This window comes from Lygodium microphyllum, chromosome 16, assembly GCF_053477565.2.
Source record: "Lygodium microphyllum isolate KBCC chromosome 16, Lygodium_microphyllum_v1.1.10, whole genome shotgun sequence".
Lineage (NCBI taxonomy): Eukaryota > Viridiplantae > Streptophyta > Polypodiopsida > Schizaeales > Lygodiaceae > Lygodium > Lygodium microphyllum.
Genome location: NC_141150.1, coordinates 60,403,780 through 60,428,639, shown reverse-complemented (window position 1 = coordinate 60,428,639; position 24,860 = coordinate 60,403,780). Strand labels below are relative to the sequence as shown.

Sequence of the window (24,860 nt, the reverse complement as noted above, 5' to 3'; positions counted from 1 at the left end):
AATGCTCTTGTTGTCAAGTACATCTCTAATGAAGTGATATTTCACCTGTATGTGCTTTGTCTTTGCATGAAAGACAGGATTCCGTGCTAGCATGATAGCACTCTGACTATCACAATGGAGAACAGGTAACTCTGTGATGCCAAGCTCTCCCACCAGACGTGAAAGCCATAAAGCCTCCTTGCATGCCTCAGTGGCAGCTACATACTCTGCCTCTGTAGTAGACAATGCAACACACTTTTGTAGCCTGGAGATCCAAGAGACCGCTCCTCCTGTGAAAGTAAACACATACCCAGAAGTGGACTTCCTGCAGTCCGCATGACCAGCATAGTCTGCATCCGTAAAGCCAACAACAGATGCCTTCTTCTTTCCAAAGTAGATATACAACTCCTTTGTGCCTTTGAGGTATCTCATAATACCTTTCACTGCATCCCAATGCTTCTTGCCAGGGGTTTCCATGTATCTGCTAACCACTCCCACTGCAAAAGCAATGTCAGGACGTGTAGCAACCATAGCATACATCAAACTGCCAACAGCTGAAGCATATGGTATCTTGGCCATTTCAGCCTTCTCATCATCAGATGTAGGGCTGTCCTCTACACTGAGTTTCACATATGGAGGCAATGGAACCCCAATTGTTTTCCCCCCCTCCATATTGAAACGCTGCAAAACTTTGGAGATATACTCCTGCTGAGATAGATAGAGTAAACCTTTAGATTTATCTCTCAGTATTCGCATGCCAAGAATGTGATTTGCATCACCCAGATCCTTCATGTCAAAGCTGCCATGAAGACTTTGCTTCAATGAATCCAAGGCATGAGTATCCCTGCCAGCAATCAGCATGTCATCAACATACAAAACCAAGATAATCAGGCTGTCATCTACTGCCTTCTTGGTGTACAAATAGTGATCCACTTGACTTCTATGAAAGCCTTGGGATTGCATGAATGTATCAAACTTATGATACCATTCTCTTAGTGCTTGTTTCAGCCCATACAAACTCCACCCCTAATCCTCACCAGTTGCATAGTGGGATTAACAAACCAACAACCACAACACATCAGGATCAAATATGAGGTGTGAATCTTCAAATTTCATCCTCAAATTCAGCATGCGTCTAACATAGATGAAGGAGAATGAACAAGAGAGAATTCTGATTTCCAGTCCTAGAACAGTGACCGGCATCAAGATCCCCACATTTGCCCCTTAATTTGACCACATGCAGGCACAAATTGAGTCTTCTACACTTGCATGCAAGTCACTTTGGCTGTAGATGAGCAATCCTTCTCCGACCTGCTACAATTTCTCAAGTTACTAGTAAATCCCGTTGTTGCTTGGGTAAAATTTAATGGTACGCTCCCATCCGAAAAGGATATACAAAGGAAGGAAGTTTCCAGTGCATAAAGAGTTAAGGAAGAAATTGTTAAGAGAGTAGGAGATGATCACCAAATTAGAGAATTGTTTTTGACTTTCTTGCGAAGAAAATGCTTGGACAGCAGTTGCCTTGTTGTTTGTAGATTAGGTCCCTTTACTGTCTTGATGGCTCAATTTCTCTCTCTCAGCCAATCCCTCAATTCTCTACACTCAGATTGACTCCAAACAGCACAGGGTAGGAGAAAAAGTGGCCAACATGGAAGATACACTTACATGCAGAATTGATCCAAACTTGACGTTTGGCAAATTTCCATTTTCATTGGGAGTCTCCACATGCTAATTTGAGCTGCATAGTCGTTTGGTCCTACCCTCATTGAAATAACATTAAATATCGACCAACCTCAAATGGAATCCATATACCAAACATGAGATAGTCGCGTACAATAGTGAGTCACTAGTTGTGTGGGCACTGGCACTGGCTCCCTCTCTCCAATAGGACCTGGATTGGAATCCACGAGTGATGAATGATACGGACTGAGGAGGAGGGAGCCAAATATATAGGCAATAAATAATGCCGTCAATGCATCAAGTCGGCCAGCAATAAATGTTGGTTGGCCAGGCATAAATGCCATAAATCACATGAACAACGACTAGAAAAAACGCCTAAAATAAACTATAATATTGAGCCTGCAACTACACATACCCAAACTCGCTCACGAGTTGACTAAATTGCTATCTTACACACAATAATGTGTTCACACTCAGGTATGAATAATAACTAACACTTGGTCACGACTCCACAAATCCATATGAATCCAAGATGGCTTCCATCATCACTCGCTAGATGTTGTAGTCTTCTCCATCGAGCTTTTGATCTTGGGGAAGAGCTAGTAGAACAAGGACATTGTGGTCCATGCTAGCCTAAAATTCCATGTTTGCCTCAAAGGACATCTTATTTTGCCTTGGAATGAATTTGCACATGTTGGGTAGCCCCCCTTTGGCTCCAAAAAGGCAGCCAACTAGGACTTCCTTCTTTGGTTCAATGAATAAATTTACCACAGGAGTTGATAAAAACTCAAACCTGCTCCGAAAGGCTCAAAATGCATCCTTTTTCATGCTTTGACAGGTGTTTTTGCACAATCAAAATGCAAACAAGTCTCCGTTTGCACAATTCCTCGCTCCTCGTATACCCTGAAAACACAGCTTTTGGGTTGCACAGCGAATCCTTCTCAGCAGGTCTGTCCATGCTGGATCAGACTCTTAAAATTGCTTTGAAACCATGTCAAACCGTGGAAGGGTATGCACAGACTGATTGTAAATGCTGAACATGGAGAAGAGAGAGAAAGCAATAAAGAATGCTGAGAATGCTGAACACTGAAGGTGAATAAATCAGGGTACAATGTGTACAGAAGGCTGTGTGTATATGCTGACAGCTGGAACTTTCCATTCTGTGTGTAACTGATTGACAGTGACCAGGTTGCTGGCGCCTATAAATAGGCTACAAAAGGGGCTAAAAAATGTGCAGATCGGCCTGCCCAAAATAGGCTAATTGGGGCAGGTTGGTCAGACTGTCACGGGGCAGTCCAACCTGCCCCAATCAGACCTGCCCTGCTGTCCATGATCTGCCTGCTTGTGTACTGCCCAACATACCTGCTGCTGTCCACCCGTCCAAGGGGTGTCCATCTGCTAACAACATGATTGCAAATTTTGGCTAGGGTAGTAGTTGCCATGAGCAACATAGTGGGTTAATGCAGTGAGAGGCATTGTTACAGTTGGTTGGCTATTCTAGTAGTTGCCATGAGGAACCAAGCAGTTAGTCGAATTGTCATTTAACACCATAGTTGCCTACAACAACATTTTGGGCTGCCTGAAACTGAAATAGAAATGGCCCAAAACGTGTTTCGGGACAGGCAGGGGAGACCTCTTGTTTCAGGTCATTTTTGTCATTCCAGCCCCACATGCAGTTTGCACCTGTTTACTTTGCTCTCCACCCTGTTTCACTGCTGGTCACTCTCCTTAGCTGCTGTTTGCTTCCCCCCTTGCAGATCTACTACTGTCTACGACGCCTAAACCCTAACTCCCTCATCCTTTGGCTACCTAATCCTTTTCCTTTCCTGTCCACACTATTTCCAGCTGTTTTCCCTCGGATTTGCAATTGTTTTTTTTCACTGTTTCTAGTGAGCAATTCCTCTCCTCTCTTCATCGTTCGCTGTCCACACTTGTTAGAGCTAGTTTCCCTCCCTTTTGCTGCCGGGTTCTTCTATTTTCAGCAACGTACAATGATGGTGAAGGACAGGTTTTGGAGCCACACATCTAAGTTTCCGCTTGCAAAGGAACCATGCTCTTGCGTGCTATAGATGCATTAGTAGCAAGGATAGTGATTACAGGTGATTACATCTACAAATGTTTATATCTATAGGTACACAGGGCTACCATTTGGGAGATTGGTAAAGGAAATGTAGTGTAGGTTATCATTGGCAATGGTAGTGATTGTGGGGCTATGGGTGCTTTGTTAGGGAGAGAGTTCTCTAAGATCATATGGACTCCATTTGCATCACATAGCTTGGGTCTACTTATGGAGAATCTGTAAAAGGTTGGTATGACCTCTTCAAGAAAGGCAGCCACATGGTAAAGTTTGTCACAAAGAGGCTTAGAGTGCATGCTATATTTAGGGCAAATAGTGATTTGGATCTTTTGAAGTCATCAACCACTCATTTTGCTTACATGCTCATTATTGTGGTTAGGCTTGCTAGAGTCTGTCAGGGCCTCATGGGGACAATTGTCTCTAGGGAGTGGGTTGCATGTGATGAGAAGCATCACCAAAGGCTTTAGCATTTATAAAAAATGTCGTGGATGCGGTTTATTGAGATGATGCAGCTATATTGGTAACACTTCCATTCATACAGTGTTGAGAATCATTGACATGGAAGGTAAGACTCTCGGTCTTTGTATGAGTATATGGATAATATTTAAGAGACATTGGATAGAAACATCATTTTCGCTTGAGATAAGTAAGTATATTAATCACCATTCATTCCAATTTCTCTTTTAAAATATATCTATGATGATTGGTTTATCATAATTTGTATCAAGATTCAATATGAGGGTTAACTAAAAAAAAATGCTATAGGGTGTAGGACATTCATATTATGTGGAACAAGAGATGTGATTGGTTTCACAAACCAATCCATGCCATTGCACATTGCTTGCATCCCCTTTGGTATCGAAAGAATCAATATTTAAATGAGGAGCTTGTTGAGAAACCCTTCACCCTTCACCCGCAGTTTGCGTTTTTGCGTTTCTTCGTTTTGCGTTTAGGGTTTGTAGCCCCAAAAAGGGGCGCCATCCTAGACTAACTGTGCCTATTTATAGGCCACTCTCTCATTCATTCCTCACGGTTGATTGATTCAGTCCGTCACCTCTTCTCTCCAGCCTCTCCACTATCCTCACACCCCTTCAGGAGGACATTGCGGTTGGTGGTTCGTGGTTGTCTTCATCATCTTCCTTGTGCTACGGCACCCTTGTTCCCTTGTATCACATTCACTCCATGATTTAGAACTTCATCATTCCATTCATCAGAGTTTCTTCTCTCTTCTCCTCTTTCCCATGTTTGTCGAGTTCACTCCGTGTTCCTCCCCGCAAACCCTACTGTCTTGTTGGTACGTCTTCTTTTGACATGGTATCAGAGCTGGATCTGCTCACCTAGTAGCAAAGATCCTCCACTCGAGTGAAGGCAAAGACCGGTGGCGGGTTCGGCATCCACTTCTCTTCTTCTTCCGCTGCATCAAAATCTCGTTTTTGCAGATTTCAGGTGTTTCAGCTTGCTGTCCACACCCTGTTCGCAGAGAACATCTCAGCCAAAGCCGTCAATTGCTGTCTCCATCAGTTGGCGCTTGATTTCCAGCCCTCTTCACGCAGTTTGGAGTTGATTCTAGCCAGGTGACTACTGTTCCTGTGCAGACCTGCTGCTATACAGCTTGCCACGTCATCACAATCTTGCTGTCTACGTTTTCAGTCTTTCTCTCTCCTGTAGGCCGTTTTGCTTGCGTTTTTAGTCTTTCTCTCTCTTGCAGGCTGTTCTGCTTGCGTGTTTAGTCTTTCTCTCACCTGCTGCTTGTGTTTTTAGTCTTTCTCTCTCACCTGCGTTTTTCTAATGGTTGCAACCTCTTATTGCTGATCACATTCTTCTCCCATTGGCAGCTTACTTCCAACCCTTTCACTACCCTCCCACCCCTTGAGGCGGACATTGCGGTTCATGCTTCACATTGCCCTCATACTCCTTGAGGCGGACATTGCGGTTTGTGGTTCATGGTGGCTGACCTCTTCCTTCTTTAGCAAGGCATACTGGTATCCATAGCTTCTTTACCAACAGATGTCCAGACTATTGGGTGCTTCTACTGTGGCATCACCGGACATACCACCGATGCTTGCCGACTTCGACCTTTGCTCCCCACCCCGCTGGAGTATATGCGTCTTCCACCAGGCACTCCTTGTGCCACCTCTCCTTTCTGGGCCACAAAGATCGTTCTGCATTGGCTATCAGAGTATTATGCTCAAGGCAATAAGACGCATCCGATGCGCACTAAGTCCTTTCGAGCACATGGAGGATCAATTGGTGCTACGACCTCCTGGAGATCGTCGCAATGCCATCGGCAGTCTTCTCCCACTTATTTCAGGTACACTGGCTTCCACGACCTACGGATCTGTAGTCCACTCCATCGAGAGATAGTGATTGTTTGATATTGTCTCCTCGTCAGTCCGCTTCTTTGAGAGACAGTGGTTGCTTGACTCCTTCCTCTTCTTCGGCTACCCAATCCGCTCCACTAAGAGACAATGACTATTGCCCATCTCTTGCTCATTCTGAGCCCCATCCTTCCCAAGCCTTGACTACTCAGGTTCGAGAGGCTACCTTTGGGAGCTCTTCGGTAGCCTAGATATATTCTTCAGCACGACCGGCAGCACTTCCTTTGTCATTAGATATTTCGGAGTCCGTGATCCATGAGTTTTTGGATTTCCTATCTACTTCAGAGGGGGATTCAGAGGGGGATGTTATTTCTTTGCCCTCAGAGGGGGCATCTACTTCTTCTTTGACTTTAGCGAGGGCCCCTCCACCTCCCACCTCAGTGGGGGAACCTACTCCACATAAAGTTCTTCACCCATCCTCTATTTTCTTGGTGTGGTTGTCTTCGACCATTCATCTCTTCTATTGATGCCCAGGATCTAGAGGATCTACCTAGATCGGGGCCCTTGGATCTTCAACACGACTCGGTGACTAGGCCTTCGTATTCCTTCTAGTATGGATGCACGGAGCTAGTGGCTTCTCTCCCGAGGTTGAGTTTTGGGTTCTATAGCTTATCCTATCTCTTGACTATCTTCAAAGGTCTCCTTTTACATGGTATTCTCAGATTACAGGGTGGATATTCTTCATCCCTTGATTAGCATGGAGCCACCTCTTGAGATCAAGTACAGGCATATCCTTATGGTTCTCAGCACCACACAAAGTTTGACATTCCTCTTATGCATTGCATGTTTTCATCATCTTTGTACTAGGGTGCTTGGGCAAGTGAACAATTTCCCCACGAGGGACACTGTCCAAGTAGCACCTGCTGTATGAGCATTCTTCAGCATGTAGCATTGCATCTCCACCTCACTCCTCTTGTTCCTTTTTTTTGGGCCTGAGAGGGGATGTTAAGAAACCCTTCACCCTTCACCCATAGTTTGCATTTTTGCGTTTCTGCGTTTTGCGTTCAGGGTTTGCAGCCCCAAAAAGGGGCACCATCCTAGACTAACTATGCCTATTTATAGGCCACTCTCTCATTCATTCCTCACGGCTGATTCATTCAGTCCATCACCTCTTCTCTCCAGCCTCTCCACTACCCTCACACCCCTTCAGGAGGACATTGCGGTTGGTGGTTCGTGGTTGTCTTCATCATCTTCCTTGTGCTACGGCATCCTTGTTCCCTTGTATCACATTCACTTCATGATTCAAAACTTCATCATTCCATTCATTAGAGTTGCTTCTCTCTTCTCTTCTCTTCTCCATGTTTGTCGAGTTCACTCCGTGTTCCTCCCTACAAACCCTATTGTCTCACCGGTATGTCATCTTTTGACAGAGCTTGAAGAGGGGATGTAAGATTACTTCAATAAGTGGGTTGATGGAGATGTTTTGATCATTTCGTGTCTTGAGAATGATCTCCTCAAGCTTCATAATTATACTCTCATTTGAGTTTCGTGAGATATAGCATTAGCCTATGTCTTGGTGGGAGAATACGGAAATTGTGCTTCAATTTTGGTAAGTAAACAATGAACATAAATAAGTAATTTAAATTTCTTCTTATTTGTTATTTTAGGGCTTGAAGTTAGGCAACACTTCATGAGTCCTAAATTCTAATCTTATTGGAATTTAGCAAAAAAGGATGGCTATTCGTGTTCTCTCACAAGATTATGATAGTGGTCTTGCTGAGAGAAATTGGAGCACATGGCCTTTTGTATCATGTAAAAAAGAGAAACAACTTGAAGACCACCTAGCTAGAGAGATTGGTATTTTGTTATTCTAACCTACCCTTGATTGAGAAGTTAGTTTACACACTTGAGCCAAAGCAAGTAAATGTAGACTATATATATATATATATAGAGAGAGAGAAGGTTAAGGATATTTCTACCATTCTAGAGGAGATAGGCATCTACAACATGCTTTATGAGGAGATGCCTGCATGTGCGCATCAGACACAGTTTGGCCATGCATTATCTAGAGTGGGAGGAGCTTGACTTCGGCATGTAGCCACTTCTACCTCTCTATCAAGCTCACCTAGTATCTCTATAGCTTTAGTGGCTTCTCAGTTTAATGAGGGTAATGATGATGATGCCTCCTCTTTCTCTACTAGTAGTAGTAGTGCTGCTGATAGTAGTCCTAAGGAGAATGAGATAGAGGAGATAAAGTGATTACTTTAGATCATAGATGATAGTAGATACATCATGATTTATACTAGATAGATCTAAGAAATGAGATCATGATTGTTTGGGAAGTATATTTTACATTGTACTTTGTAGTTGATCATGTTCATGGATCATTGGCATTTGGATGATGTCGCATGTATTTATTTTACGTGTCATTGTTTATTGAGTGCTCTCTTTTTGAGTCTTTATGACATGAATGATAATACGAATCTATGATTGTTCACTGTTAACATCATCATTCATGGCCTACTATAGTCTTTTATATGGAGTGTTGAATCCTGATCTTACAAGTTTTTGAAACTCGTGGATTGTGATTTTATAGTCTTTGGTAGAATCATGTATACTCGTAAAATCTCTTCTAATGCTACACATATACTCTATATTGCTGAGGAATTTAATTATTTTGGTGTAGAGGTTCAAGTTACAAATGGTATCACCCCTTCATATAGGTCTAATATTAAGACATCTGTAGAAATAGACAAAATCTATTCCTCCATTTTGGAGTTTAAGCCTCTGGGCGAAACTCCATTTCACGACTCCAAAACACATTTCCATTTTCCCTTTTTTGAGACTCTAGGCACCTATGTTTAACACTCTTGGAAGACTTGGAGTCAAGCCTTCTAACATTTTGTAGTTAGATTGGTACTTCAAGCCTTGTTGGTTCAAACATTGCTTTGGAGTACTTTTGAATGGTATAATCTAGATAAGTTACTTGACTGCCATGTAGGTTTGTGGTGCACAAGTCAAGGGATACTACTTGCTAGGAATTGCAGCAAAGCAAACACTCCTTTGGGCAGGTGGGGGGAGGGGTGTATGCCTTTTTGGTTTGGACTAATGCAATGTTTGAAGTTTTTTTCCACAGTCTTTTGTTTTCATTTGGCTGATTAGTTGTTTTGGAAACTTATCATGCAGGTTCACTAGAGATAACTATATTGTCCTGGTAGGAAAAATTCTTTTATAACCCTAACTTTTTAAATGTTTTTAATGAAGTCCGCCTGTGTATGTACAAAGATCCAAGAGTTCCATTGCTCCTGATTTTGCATTCATTAAGAGAACTGTTATGTTTCTCCAAAGGTTCACAAATAGCCACATTAGTGTTTCTATAATATTAGTGCTATAACGTGTCATAGTTCTTCTTTGCTTGTCTTTTGTTTGTGTTAGTGAGGTCTTTCTGCCTGGTCCTAAGAGACTGAACATGTGAAGTTTTTGATGTAGGGATCCTGAAAAAGGAATTAAATGTGATTACACTACACACACTTTCTTGCGTTTTAAAGAAGAAAGCAAGTGTTTGATCTTTAAGTGTATTGCGGCATTTCTCCACGGACAAGAAGAGTATTGTGCTAAATTATCATCATTGGTCCAGGTTGGTGTAGTCATGTTTCAAGGTTGCACTGAGGACTTTGTCACCATATTGTATGAATACTTTGAAAGCTAACTAAGTCCACTTGAAACAGCATGGGGGAGGAAGAATATTACAAAGCTTACAGAATCCAGTACATGGGACATCCTCAATCCATCTTGTTGTAGTAGAGCATCAAAGTAGGATACCAGGCGGCCTGAAACAGCAGGCAGCAAGACTTGGACTCCCAATCGTGGTTAGTCACTGATTATATCATTGTTTTATCAAAAGTGTTGATATTCACCTGTACACAATAGTGGCTGCAGCATCAAATTAACCTATGTTTTATGTCTCAACACAATTCTAGGATGTTATTGTTTCTTCTATCAGCTAGATAATCTCAACAGTGATGAAAATGTTTGGCACTTTGTAAGGTGATTAAGTATGTAGCAAAACTTTTTTGTTCCTATATGATCGGAATATGTGAATATGTAGTTGACATGGTGTTGCCAATTTTATGGGGGAAAGAGTGATACTAGGTTAATGTGTGCAATTGTCCTTCTAGGCAGTCGAATCTCTCTATCTGTGTTTTGCCAGCTTAATGTGTTGACTCTTGAGAATGACATGTTGAAGTCAGCTGGATGTAGTAGAAGCTACAAGTCATAAGATTTTAACTGATGTATGCCATAACCACTTTTGCTATGCCATGTTTCAGCCCATGTCTTGATAGTGGTAGTGTAGTGGTTGACGTTTGAGTCGATAATAGAGAAGTTTGAGATTTTAACTTATGTATTCCATAACTACTTTTGCTATGACATGTTTCAGCCCATGTCTTGATAGTGGTAGTGTAGTGGTTATAATTTGACTTTATGACAGAGAAGTTTTCATTTAACTAAGTGTCACAAGGACCCACTTTGCAGTTTTCACATATGCTTTGGCATGCTGCTCTCAGAATCATGAGCAGCTCATGCTGACCAACTGTGGCTCGTGCCTGTGGGGTGGCTCTAGACTGATGTTTTAAAAAACAGAAATGTTTTACCTTGGACATTGCATTAAACAAGAGATGTCTGACCTGAGACAGTGTACAATTAAATATTGCACTGAAATGCTGACACTCTTTGTTAGGTAATTGATACCCATCTGGTCTATGCAGATGGCATTTCTAATATCAGACATTATAAAGGGCTATACCTAGATCCCTACTGATTTTCTTTGAGGATAGAGACCTCAATGTGAACCTTTGGTTTATATGCCATGCTACATAATATGCTTACCCGGGGATTACTTTTGCAGGGTCAAATCTATGTTTGCTCAAGAAGAAGGTTTGTGGCCTTGGGAGCACTGTAGGCTCTAGAAGCATTGTGCTCTTATCATGTTCTCTAAGAGCTGTAGATGAAACTCAGGCTATTTTAGACATTGGTCACTCCCAAAATTGTCGAATGGTGTGGGGGAACATTCAGAGAACTATGTATATAATGGTTAGAAGCTAAGGGAGTAACCATTAGGAATGATGATGTCTTGTATGATCCGCATTAAGCCAATAGACACAGATGAAATTCTATGAGGGCAGCTAGGAGTTGCTCGAATGCTAATCAAGGCCTTGTGCTAGATAGTGACCTTCCCGCATAGATTATGAGGGTTGCCACAAAAGAGAGTTTCTCGACTTGCTTTGAAATCATCACAACAATTAGCACTAGATGGTGACACTTCCCCCCTTCTAGTACACCATGTGTTGGGTATTTGACTCACGCCTCACTTACACCTACGCTCATATGGGAGTGTCGGTGATCAATAGGATATTGGGGCACTTTTTACTCTCGGTAGGAGAGGTTTTTTTCCCCAGACTTATAGCTTTATTTTCGTATGTGCTTATGTGCTTATGTTACACACTTATGGGCACTTACCGTGTTCGGGTGTGAACACCCCCTACAACCCTAAGGTTTAAGGGTTGTACTTTGTACTTTCATTTCACGCGTTCAGTCTATTCTATTGGGTGTCGTGCTTCACTCTGTCTCTCTCACTTTCACACTGTCTACTGCACTCTCAGCTGCACCTCGATCCTCTCACCCCCCTCACATTTGGTATCAGAGTTGAGCACCCACTCACTTTATTCAGCTGGTTAGTTTGTTTCTAGAGGAGGAGCAAACAAGGAAAAATAGTGGTGTGGATGCTATAGTCTCTGAGCAAGCTTTTGTGGCAAGACAGAAATGCAAAAACAGCAAGGTGAAAAATGCTCCACAGAGTTCTGGTACTTCTGGCACATCACAGAATCAGACACAAGGGGGCACGCAAGCTAAAAAGGGAAAATGTTATTATTATAAGAAGCCAGGCCACTATATCATTGAGTGCAGGAAACGCATTGTCAAAGAGAAGAAGGAGTCAGGAATGACTATTTCTACTACTCCTTCCACTGTTAGTGAGTCCGAGTCCTTTGTTGTAGACAGGGACTATTGTTTTTACACTTGTAGTTATGACATTTCTTGGGCTGATAGAGCACTTAGCTCTACAGAAGATGCTGACACTTGGTTCTTTGACAGTGGTGCTTCTAGGCACATTACATCTCGCAGAGATTTGTTTGCTTCAGTTAGTGCACCTCCCATTGGGAAATCTGTACAGTGTGCCAATAATGCATCATATCTTGTTCGTGGTCTTGGGGAGATTTAGCTCACAGCCATTGATGGCTCTATTCTCCGCCTGCAGGATGCTTTGTTTGTGCTTGGGATCAAGAAGAATTTGCTATCTATTTCCTCTTTGGCACGTTGTGGTTTGCAGGTCACATTTGATAATGACCGTTGCATGGTTAGAGATAAAGAACGCATGACTTTGGTCTTGACAGGATCTTTGTGTCATGGTTTATATGAGTTGGATGCTCTTTCAGTAGATCAGTCGGTATACTTAACATCCACTCTTACTCCTGCTATGATACATGCGGAGTTATGGCATGCTTGTTTGGGGCATGTAAACTTTGGCAGCTTGATGCTTTTGCAGCGTACTCAGATGCTGGATGGTTTACCTCTCTTGGAGAGACCTCCTGAGCACTTATGCGAGGGATGCATTTTGGAAAAAATGCATCGTTTCTCATTTTCCCATGATGTTGCTTTCAAAGCAACAACCAGATTGCAGTCGGTGCATTCAGATGTTTGTGGGCCTATGCAAACAATGTCATCGGGCGGTTGTTACTATTTTGTGACATTCATTGATGACTTTACACGTTTTTGCTGGGCCTACTGTTTGAAAAAGAAGTCAGAAGTGTATGATGCATTTTTGGCTTTCAGTGCACTTGTTGAAAATCAATCTGGATGCAAAATTAAGATTCTCCGTTCGGACCGAGGGAGGGAATACATGTCCTCTATGTTGAATTCTTTTTTGAAGCAGAAAGGCATAGTCCATCAGTACACCACTGCCTATACTCCACAGCAGAATGGGGTAGCAGAGAGGATCGGTCACTCATGGAGATGGCCAGATGTATGCTGAAGGCAAAGAGCTTGCCTCATAGTTTTTGGATGGAAGCAGTCATGTGTGCTTGCCATATTTTGAACAGATGCCCTACCAAAGCCTTGAAGACCATCACACCTTTTGAGGCTTGGAACAGCCGTAAACCTTCTGTTGGCCACTTCCGTACCTTTGGGTGTCTTGCCTATGCCCATATTCCACAGGTACTTAGAAAAAAGTTGGACAACAAGGCTGTTAAGTGCATTTTTATGGGATATAGCAGTGAGAGCAAAGGCTGCAGACTCTATGATCCCGTTACAAAGAAGGTTTTTGTCAGCAGGGATGTTGTTTTTGATGAAAAATCAGAATTATCCTTGGCTGGTTTGGACACATATCAGGCTGCCCGTGATGTTTTTGAAGGGCTGCTGCCCATTACTTTTGGTGATTCAGCTGGAGCTTCAGAAAATGAACCTAATGTTCAGCCAGCTGCTCCTATGGAAAGTGCAGAAATTCAGCCATTGGCTGATCGGAATATTCAGCATAATGCTGAAACTGAAATTCAGCAAGAGCTTGCACACAGTCAGGAAGCTAGACAGTTACCTAGATGGTATTTGCAGACTATGCAAGATAGTCCTTTGGATGCACCCATGGTTGGTCGTACTAGAAGGCAAACTCGTTTGCATGATTTAGCACATACTATGGAGTTTGTTATGGCAGCAAGTACTTTTGATAATGAAGAGCCTGAATGTTTTGAGGATGCACAACACAGTGTGCATTGGATGGCAGCAATGCAAGCTGAATTAGATTCTATCACTAAGAATCAAACTTGGGATTTGGTGTCTTTGCCATTTGGGAAGAAAGCCATTGGAACGAAATGGGTCTACAAACTGAAAAGGAAAGCAGATGGATCCATTGATAAATACAAGGCACGGCTTGTAGCTAAAGGCTACGCACAGAAAAAGGGCATTGACTATGAGGAGACATTTGCTCCTACTTCGCGTATGACGACCATCAGGTCTATGATTGCTTTGGCTGCACATTATGGTCGGACAGTGCATCAGCTGGATATCAAGACTGCATTTTTACATGGGGAACTTCAAGAGGAAGTTTATGTACAGCAGCCCATTGGTTTTGCAGTTGAAGGCTCAGAACATTTGGTTTGCAAGCTCAAAAAGGCACTATATGGTTTGAAACAAGCTCCTAGAGCTTGATATGCAAAAATAGATGCTTTCTTGCTTGGTCAGGGGTTTCTAAATAGTTCATCTAAGTCTACCCTTTACATATGTAAAGAAGGGGGATCTATGTTGATTATATGTCTTTATGTTGATGACCTTTTGCTCACTGGAACACATGCTGATCAGATTTCAGCATTCAAATAAAATTTGCAGCAAACGTTTGACATGTCTGACTTGGGAATTTTGCATTACTACTTGGGCATCCAGTTCATACATGATGCTCGACGTATTGGGCTATCACAGTCAAGGTATATTGGGCAGCTTCTTGAGAAGTTTGGCTTACAGGATTGCAAGCCAGTTTGTACCCCTATGAAACCTGGACTGAAACTGTCATTACATGATGACAGTGATTTGTTTGATATACATACATATGCTCCTGCAGTTAGATGTCTTATCTACCTATGCAACACTAGGCCGGATATATAGTTTGCAGTTTCAGCTTTAAGCAGGTATATGCATCAGCCACGTATATCACATTGGCAAGCTGTCAAGCGTGTTTTTCGTTATTTGTAGGGTACTAGATCTCTTGGGTTGCTTTATGCCAAGGGGGGACCACTGCAGTTACATGCTTACAGTGATTCTGATTGGGTTGTTGATTATGATACATGTCACTTCACTAGTGGCAATTGTTTCTTTCTTGGCTCTTCTTGCATTTCTTGACTTAGCAAGAAACAATCCACTGTTGCCACATCGACATGTGAAGCTGAATACAAGGCAGCTTTCACTACCACAGTTGAATGCGTATGGCTTAGACGCTTGCTAGCTGATCTGGATGTATCTGTTACGGAGCCTACTCCTTTGTTCACTGACAGTCAAAGTGCCATTGCAGTGGCACGGAACCGAGTGTTTCATGCCCGCATGAAACACATTGAGATCCATTATCACTTTGTCAGAGAAAGGCTACATGCAGGTGATATCAGCCTTGTCTATTGTCCTGCCACCAGTAATGTGGCAGACATTTTCACCAAAGCTCTTCCTCGTGACAAATTTGAAGCATTTCGCGATGCTTTAAATTTGATATCCTTTGGTGGTGGATGATCCTTGTACTCTTGATCACTCTTCACTCTAGGGGGGTTTGTTGGATATTTGACTCACGCCTCACTTACGCCTACGCTCATATGGGAGTGTCGGTGATCAGTAGGATACTGGGGCACTTTTTACTCTCGGTAGGAGAGGTTTTTTCCCCCAGACTTATAGCCTTATTTTCGTATGTGCTTATGTGCTTATGTTACACACTTATGGGCACTTACCGTGTTCGGGTGTGAACACCCCCTACAACCCTAAGGTTTAAGGGTTGTACTTTGTAATTTCATTTCACACTCTTTCAGTCTATTCTATTGGGTGTCGTGCTTCACTCTGTCTCTCTCACTCTCACATTGTCTACTGCACTCTCAGTTGCACCTCGATCCTCTCACCCCCCTCACACCATGGATGCCCCTTTCTTTGATGTCAGCCCCATAGACCTAAATAGGGCGATTTGAGTTGAAAATGGCCTTATATTGAGATCATTTTCTCCACTTCACACATAATGACATACATCCACTCTACAAGGATGCTATACCTGCCACATGGTTTGGGGTTTATGATTGGTCAAATCTGCACCTCATCCCTTTGGTTGCATGTGGGGGACAACGATATGGAGGAACAATAGTAGCGCTAGCAAACTAGACATGCTAGTTATGCCATCTAGAGACCAGATGGAGGAACACATCATCTGTGCAGATGCCCTGCTTATCATGAGATGTTGCCTCTTCCAAGATGCAGGATCTAAACCATCAATTATCATAGGAGCTGAGTATTGTGCCACTTGGACCTAGACACCTTTCTCTATATGTTATGTTGCTTGATAAGGAAATTATAGGATCGCATCCATATTCATGGACATTAGCTTTCATTTTTATTTTGTATAACATGATGATGATATGCTTCAAAAGTATGATGTATTTCATATTCATCAAAGTAGTTTTCATTATTATTTTGTATGAGATGATGAGTTTTTTGTAGGGGGGGAGGGTATATAGGAGGTATCTCACTTGAGGCTTGGGTCTCCAAGGTGCGTCATGGCATGAGGCTGTAGTGCGTAATGCTTGGGCATGATTAAGTGGCTCGGGGCCTCCCGTTGAAAGATAGAGTGGGGAAGGTGAGTGAATTGAGTGAAAAAGTGGCGGGGGGGGGGGGGGGGATTATCATTTTTTTGGGGTGAGGGGGTTTGTGAGACGGCGCGGGCCGGGATTTCCTCCCCTTGCCCTTGCGTAAGCACCAAAAAATTTTTAGTTGCCTTCAGAAAGGCTCCTCACCCGCCGGAGGGAGTGTGGAAAGCTTGTCATTGGCCTGAAATTTGTGTTCCAAGTTGGTCCCACCATAAGTATGATCTTTATCATATCTGTCAATGATATGATGTATGTTTTGTTTTTGGTATTATAGGCCATTTTAGTCTTTTGAAGCTGTTAATATTGTCTGTACTACATAGCTATACTCAGTCAGTCTTTCCACTTACTTGCACATAGCAATTGTACACTTTTGTATGCTAAACAAATCCCATGTTTTAGAATGTCAGAATAGGTACAATTGCTTGGGACTTGAAGGTGTGTCAATTTAACTAACTAGTTGGTTCATTGTAAGTAGAAGATTGCTGGTGGTCTTCTTCACTCCATCGTTCATGTCATTTGTGGGATAGAGTAGCCTTGTTCCACATCTCCATCTTTGTAGTAGTATCTATGCTTCTCCAAGTACGTCGGTGCAATATATTTTCACACGAGCTTTCACATGTTACACATATTATAGTAGTGTGGTGCATTTTTGGGGGAGGGAAAGGAACTATTGAAGGCCTCAAGGATTTAGAAAATTGGAGCATGAAGCCCTATTCATTTTAAAGATGAATGAATGCTGCAAACATGAAGGATGGCGACAAGCTAAGGCATGCCTTAAGATGACATGATCATGATGCTGTTAGAATTTGCCAATTTTGGGCAGTGCCCAATGTGTAAGTGTGTGGTGTGGACACAACTAAATAAGTAAAAAAATCTAGAGTCAGTTTGACTCTAGTTGAGTTGGGTATAGCTCTAGCTTACTTTAGACCTATTGTACTCTTGTTCAGTCATCCCAATACTCACAACTTTCAGTGTGGAACTAGTGTCCACTCTATCTTGTGTTCACCATGTCTCTCTCACCTCCATGTCCAACAATTGGTGTCAGAGCCTCACATGCAGATTCCGTCTCGTCACCGCTCATTTGGTGCTTGCCTGAGGTCCATGTTGCTGTGAGCTCAGCTCAGTCTGCTCAGCTAGAGAGGGAGAAGGCGCAGATTTCGGAGGAGGAGAAGGTGCTGAAGAACAGCTACTGTTTTCAGCCACCAGAGTAGACGAGCAAGTGAGGAAGAAGAGAAAAAGTCCATCAGTCCTGTGCCTGTATTGTTGTGCTGCCTAGGGTCCATCATTGCAGCTAGCTGCAAACGTGTTACTAGGGTGCCCTCTAGTGCCACCTGTCTACTAGCAGTGCTGCCAGTTAGTTCTTCTCAGCCACCACTCAGCCACATTTTCTAGTGCCACTTGCAGTTTGCCCATCACTTTCAGTCCATCTTGGGCCGTTCTCAACACATCTCCGATGCTCAATCCTTTGGGTGCATCATCATGAGAATCACTGACATTGTGCAATTTCATCAACATTTGCACAAGAAATTTGGGGCTTTTGCTGAAACAGACTTTGATTTGTGCTGAAATTTCAGGATTCTCATCATCGATATTGATAATCAGTTGTAAGTACTTCTAAATTTGTCTATCTCCTATTCTGACATTCTAAAAGGATTCTCATCATCGATATTGATAATCGGTTGTAAGTATTTCCTAGTCTATATCCACTTGTTGGACATTGTCCATATTTGTCATGATTTTTCTGTGCCCATTTGGTATTTTTCCATGCATTTGTTGCAGTCAGATCAGCATTAAATGCTGGTCAGCCACATTTTTGGGCCCCAGAGTGCAGTTAGCTAGTTTTCATGATTTGTGCCTATATATATGGCACCCTCCACTTGGCAGACACATTCTTCTGTCTTGCATTGCAGGTGCACACCTCGACATCCAAGTCTCCTAAGTGCTTGGTGTTGCCATCGTCAGCAGCCTAATCTGGTGCTCTCACTGATGTTGTGGGCTGCGTGCAAGGACTGATTAGTCCTCTCTTTGTATTCAACATTCATTATTCAGGTTGTGTAGATTTCTTCCTTTCTTCTTCTTGCTCTCTCTCTCTCTCTCTCTCTCTCTCTCTCTCTCTCTCTGTGTTCATGTTCCTTCTTCTGTTGCACACTCTCACATGGTATCATTGCCAAAAGAAAGAACTTGGAGCTGATTTACATCAAGGAGACTTCCTGGACTGTTGCTGCATCCTTCCCAAACCCTGTTCTATTGAAACATAGCCCCTTTGGAGCCAGGCAATAGCCATCAGCTTGCATTTTGCTGCAATCGCAGCCCCACCAATGCTTACGGACTATCCTTGATCAGCATTTTTGTTGTCCACATGGCAATTTTGTGCTGGCGACAGGTTTTCTCTTCCGAGCAGACCCTCTATACTATTTTCTCCATGAATCTATAGCTGTTTTTCACCTCTTGAGGAGCTGTCTATTGCAAATGCAGCTTTTCCTGTCTTTTTGGAGATTCTTAAAGATGTCTCATCACCAATTTTTCGTCTTTGATGACTCAGAGGACGAGGTCTCTCATCATTTGTTTGAGAATGGGAGAAATTTTTATGCTAGTTCCTGTGAAGATTGTGCAAAACGGAGGTCACCTAGTTTGTTTGTATGGGATCCCTCTCCTCCATGTTCTTTGCATATTTCATAGAAGGCCCATTCCATTGGCCTAAAAGTGTCACCTCTGGCACCCTCTATATAGGTGCTCGTACTCCCTTCTTTACTCAAAGAAGACTGGCTCGATGGTTCAAACTATTCACTTTGGTTGTGTAAGGTGAAGTGTATCTTTGATACCTTTGATCTTTGGGAGTTTGTTATCCACCATATTCCCCGTCCAATGAAGGATCCCACAGTGGGACCATTGATGGATCGTGCAATCCTATGGGATTTTCTCAACTCTGAGGAGGAGCCTTTTTCGGTAGCTGTCATGTCTTGAACAGCCTTGGTTGGTGGATAGTGGTGCTTTGAGTCATATGACTCCATGAGGTGACTTGTTATAGGATCTCTGTCCATCTGAGGTTTTAGTCATTGTTGGTCACATTTGTTCAATGCCTATTAGTGGTGTTGGCACTTTGCTGTTATTGCAAGCTCATTCCTCTAGCTCCACTTCGGAAGTTCTACATATTCCAAACTTGGGCTTTCCACTCCTCTCAGTTTATGACTTTGCTTGACTTGGTACTTGATTTGTCTTCACCAAGCAGGCCGTGTTTATTGAGGATTCTTATTCAAGAGCTTTTTTAGCGACAAGTTGATAGGAGAGCGGGCTTTAAAGGCTCCATTCCCTTTCTCTTATGTGGGGTCTTCCTAGGCAATTGTCTATTGCTACACTTATTTCCACTTGTGCACCATCTATTCTAGAGGTTCCTTCCCATCCCCCATCCTCTCTTGTGGTTCCCTCATACTCTCCATTCCTTTTAGAGGGGGATGATCTCGGTGATGCGGTTGTGGACTCTCTAGTGCCTAGTGTTTTAGAGGGGGCTTCCCAGATCATGAGCCTAGAGTGTAGTCAACAATTTTCCATGATTTGTGCCTATGTATATATGGCACTTCTCCCACTTGGCAGACACATTCTTTTGTCTTGCATTGCAGGTGCACACTATGGCATCTGAGTCTCCTTCGTGCTTGGTGTTGCCATCATCATTAGGGTGATTTGGTGCCCTCACTAATGTTGTGGGCTGCGTACAGGGACCGGTCCTCTCATTGTATTCAACATTCATTATTCAATCAGTGCAGATTTATTCCTTTTTTTCCTTGTTGTCTCTTTCTCTCTTCGTTTTTGTCTTCCTTCTTCCATTGCGTACTCTCATAGAAACAAGTTGTAGTAAGGCATTGGGCTTGCACAAAAGAAAATGAATTTTAAAAAAACATTGAAGTAAACAAGGAGAAGACAAACAGATGCTTGTGGATGCATGTTTGTGGCAAATATTGGGGAGATTTGAAACTATTCTACTGCTGTGATTAATAGCCCTACAACAGTAAATTACCAAATTTTTCACTAAACGAGGAGTGGTTCTAGAGAGTTTTCTGTGTCCCACAGGTGCAAACCCTAGCATATCTTCACACAAGGCCACTTTGCCAATGTGTTGAGGGGTGAGTCTCTTGTGTGTTGCAACGATGGCTCTGATTAGACTATGGTGTGTTGGAGGTATGTGCATTTGTATTGTGAGAGAGGAAGCCTAAAAAACACCTACAACAACTACAAAATTGACCACAAATGGGCACTTTAAAAGGATTAGATAGTTTGGATTACACGCCATCGCATGACATCAAACAAGTCATATTGGATAGGGTGGATTGAACTAGTCCATGTGTCCATTGGACGTGGATGACTATGGGTTGCGTACTGCAAGCATGCGTATGGGGGGTGACATGCATGGTGGCCATTCACTGAATAGAGGGTGCAATCGGTAAAGGAGTAAAGGAATGACGAACGGATGGGGGATGGGAGGAAGGTCGGTCATACTCCACGTTTCAATCCTTGCCACGATCTCTTTGATATTTGTGTTGATCCTTACCATCCATACAATCACGATTGTCTTTGTGATGATCGTCCAGATCTTAGCAATCTTCACAACATCCTTATGGTCATAGTGGTCCTTTATGCTTGTCATTGTATCTCAGTTATCACATTGGTGTTCCTCATGGTCTTTGTTGTATTCTAGGTCCACTAGATTTTGCCAATCACATTGGTGCGCCATGTATATGTCCTTGCATGTTGCCTCCACCTGGTAAAGAGTTCTCCAAATGATCTTATTTGAATGTCATGAGTATATGTGTCTTTGAAACCTCATTTAACATGTGGATTAATTTTTAATCACATGGTTAAAGCAAATGTGTCACATGTGAGGTGTAACTGGGGTTAGAGTAAACTTACGAGCCTAGGACCCGAGGAAATCACGGGATGTCAAAGGCAAAAGTTGTTATAAGTTATGCCGTACAGATACTTGGTGAAATCTGGTGCTGGTTGTTAGTCTAGGTCATTCATTTGGCCATAAGTGTCAGTTGGTCACACTAGAGAAGTGGCGTTTAATGGTATCTAATGCCAATCTGATAGTCAAGGATGGCACAGAGACACTCGGAAATCCTATTTTACTCAGGTACACAAAGAGTACTACACAAGATGGAAGTCTTATTAAATGGCAAGACATGCTAATTTGGAGGTAAATGGACTAAACTAGCATGTCTCACAAATTTTCATGCACATTTTAGTAATCTTTAGTAAAAAATGGGGTCTTAGGAGCTAGGAAAAGCCTAAAATTCAGTTACTTTTTGAAAGATCTTAAGTGTGGGGATATGTCCTTGCACGTCTGTTTTACATATCTTCATGGAAACATCCCTATCTAATAATTCATGAATACCATGTCTTGCTTTTTCCCTAATAATGGGGTCCCTTCTCTACCCACCCGTTTTATTTTCACTCCGTCCTTGGGGCCATTCCTTGACAGTTTGCCCAAATTAACTTACAATCTTGGACAATGGACACCTTGTTGGCTCAAAAAATTGACCCCTTTTTTGGTATTTCTTTAACTTAATTGAAAATAAAGTTGATGTACAATGGGATTTTCCCAATCCCTTTCGCTATTCCAACTCCCCTAGCTGTTCAAAATGAGCAACAAGTCTTCAATTTGATTTGCCCCTTGATTTGAGCAATCAATTGGCCTTCCTCGGCCTTGATGGAGATGGAAAATGCCCTAAATTCATTGGATTTGCTGGTCCCTCCATTTGAATTTGAGTGAAAACAGCTTCAACCATGTTGAATCCAAGTCTTGGAGCTTCCGATTTCTGGCACACTTCTCGAGGTTGTTGCCAAAATCCTGATTTCTACTGCATATTAGGGTTTACAACAAAGAAATCTGAAATTTCTTAGCCTTTGGTGATCTCAATGCTGTAATCTTCGGAGCAAGGCTGTAGAAAGGTTGGGAGATGAGAGAGAATGCTGAGGAGAGAGAAAATTCAGATTTTTTTCACAAAGAACTGAAGAAAATTAGTCATTTACTGCTACTACCCTGTCTCAACAGCTTGTAGATGCAAAGAACTGAAGAAAATCAATCATTTACTACTGTTGCCCTGTCTCAACAGCTTATAGATGCTATTACCTGCTATTGATTGGTCTTCTCCTGCCCCTCGTTGCCTCACAAGGTCCTCCAATGGCTATACATCATCAGACTAGCAGCATCTCCTCCCTTTCTCTTGCAAGTGGCATGCACTAAAATGCCTCTCTCTAGCCTCTAAAGAAGTTTTTCAATCTTGCATGGGCATTTTTGACAAGTGCCTTGCCAAATGGTTTTTCTAGCTTTATCCATAATAATTATTTTGGTGCCCTGAAAATAATCTGACTAGCTAATATTAAATTGGAAGGCTGGTTATACTGATCCACATGGGATGAGGAGTGGGCTAAAGAGTGAGAAAACACAATAGAGAAAATGTTGGGATAAAGGGCAGTGCTTGGTCCGCCCTTAAGGGCCATGTTGTATATAGTACATATTCCTATCTAAAATCATTATTGAGGTACACTCTTCAGTACCATAAATCGTGTGTCTCTATCTCTTCTCTCTCTCAACGTGCATCTCTACACAAAAGCTCCATTGCAACTAACTCAACAAAGTGGTATCACAGCTTGGTTTAGGCAATCAGGAGCTTGGCATTTCTTTAGGTGCAAGAGCTTGAAGTTGAAGAAGAGTTCACTGTGAAGAGTTTGCAGACCGGGCGGCAAGGTTTGAAGTAGCTTCTTGAAGCTTGAAGCTTCCCTCTTCATTTGAGCTTATTGGCAGCCATCAGCCATCATTGGCCACTTGGGGACCCTCCCCATCATCTCCAACACTTGGACCAGCATTCCAATCTCTTCAGGGCTGAAGGTGTCATCAGCATGGATATGCAGATCTGGTTTTCAGCATGCTCAGAACCTACAGCAGTCGCTTCTCTTCATTTGGTATCATGGTTGTGCTCCAAACTTTGCATCCAAAGCTTAGTTTGAGCATTGAAGTGTAGTATTACAACTTGGGATTGATATACATTCAGCTCCAGGTCTGAAATACACAGTATTCAGATCTGTAATAAACAGGGCAGCGCCTGCTCTCTTGAGATTGATGCTCATATGATAGCTATTTGGATGTATCTTGATGCATGCTTTGGAAATCATTTGGCATTGTCTTGAGGCCATTTTGAGCTAATCTTGGCAAGGATTTGGCTCATTTTACAGATATACTTGGCTGCTGGAATATTAGGGCTGAATGACATTTTGACTGCGTATGCATTATGTCTTGCTTCTAGACTTGGTCTCGGGGATTCTAAACCAAGTATTCATGCTTATGGTTGATGTTACATGCTTGGATTTGATTCCGGAATGCATTTGAGCAGTGATTAAAGCTCATTTTTGGATCAGCTTTACCTACAAGTCTATTGCTGTACATTCAAGACAGTTTCCTGCGGGACAACATACCTCACTATTAGGAAATTTGATATGTTTCTATGCAAGAACATTATGGTGATGTTTTGAGCAGCTTTGCATGATCTTTGGAGCTCAATCTCAGTCAGTCTGAGTGGTTATTTCAGTTCTGAATTTTTAGGACATATTTTTCTCGAATGTCAGGATTGCACTTTTGAATTGTAGGACAACCACCTGTATTGTCAGGAATTTCAGGACTGCACTCTTTTCCTGTCAGGAAATTAGTATGTTTACAGTCATTGAATGCTTTTGAGGCATTTTGGACGATGAACTGATGTATGTTTTTGTTGCTACATACTTGGGGATATTCCTAACATATTGCTGAGTGGATTTTGAAGCTTCCATTGTTTGGCATTAGCTGTCATTTACTCTCATACGGTTTTTTGGTTGCAAATCATGGCTAGCGGCAGTGACAATCATCTTATGGATATCAAGAAGCTTGAAGGAGCACATAACTTTGTAGTTTGGCAAAAGCAGTGCTATAACATCTTGTTGCAGAAGCAGTAGGCAAAGCCGATTACAGTAAAGGGAACAAAACCAACTGATGTAGAGTAGGATGACTGGGATGAGCTGAATGAGCTTGCATGCTCATCCATTGAGCTATCAATTTAACATTGAAGGGTGGGATTCTGCTTATGACATTTGGAAGCAACTGGAAGAATTGTATGCCCAGAAGAGTGCCAGTTCAAAGCTATGTCTTTGCTTTGCACTTTGCCAGAGAGTTGGGATACCTTTAGGACTACTATGAGCAATTCTAACAAGTCTAATGCTATGCTATTGTATATGCTGATGTAGAGAGTACTCTACTCATGGAAGAAATGAATCGGCAGAACAATGCATCTAGTAAGTCTTCCAGTGCTTTGCATACTAGAGGCAGATCATAACAGAAAGGCAAATTTGATA

The 24,860-nt window shown here is 42.3% G+C and overlaps 1 protein-coding gene across 5 annotated transcripts in view; it reads left to right on the top strand.

Moving 5' to 3' along the window:
* The window catches only part of LOC148022888 (uncharacterized), a 122,293-nt gene that overhangs the window by 79,630 nt on the left and 17,803 nt on the right, over positions 1-24,860 (top strand). For all 5 annotated transcript variants that reach the window (XM_087695833.1, XM_087695832.1, XM_087695835.1 and 2 more), the window contains 2 exons: positions 9,544-9,691; positions 9,783-9,923. In XM_087695833.1, the coding sequence (XP_087551959.1) occupies positions 9,544-9,691; positions 9,783-9,923 (289 nt within the window). The remainder of the gene's footprint in view (positions 1-9,543; positions 9,692-9,782; positions 9,924-24,860) is intronic.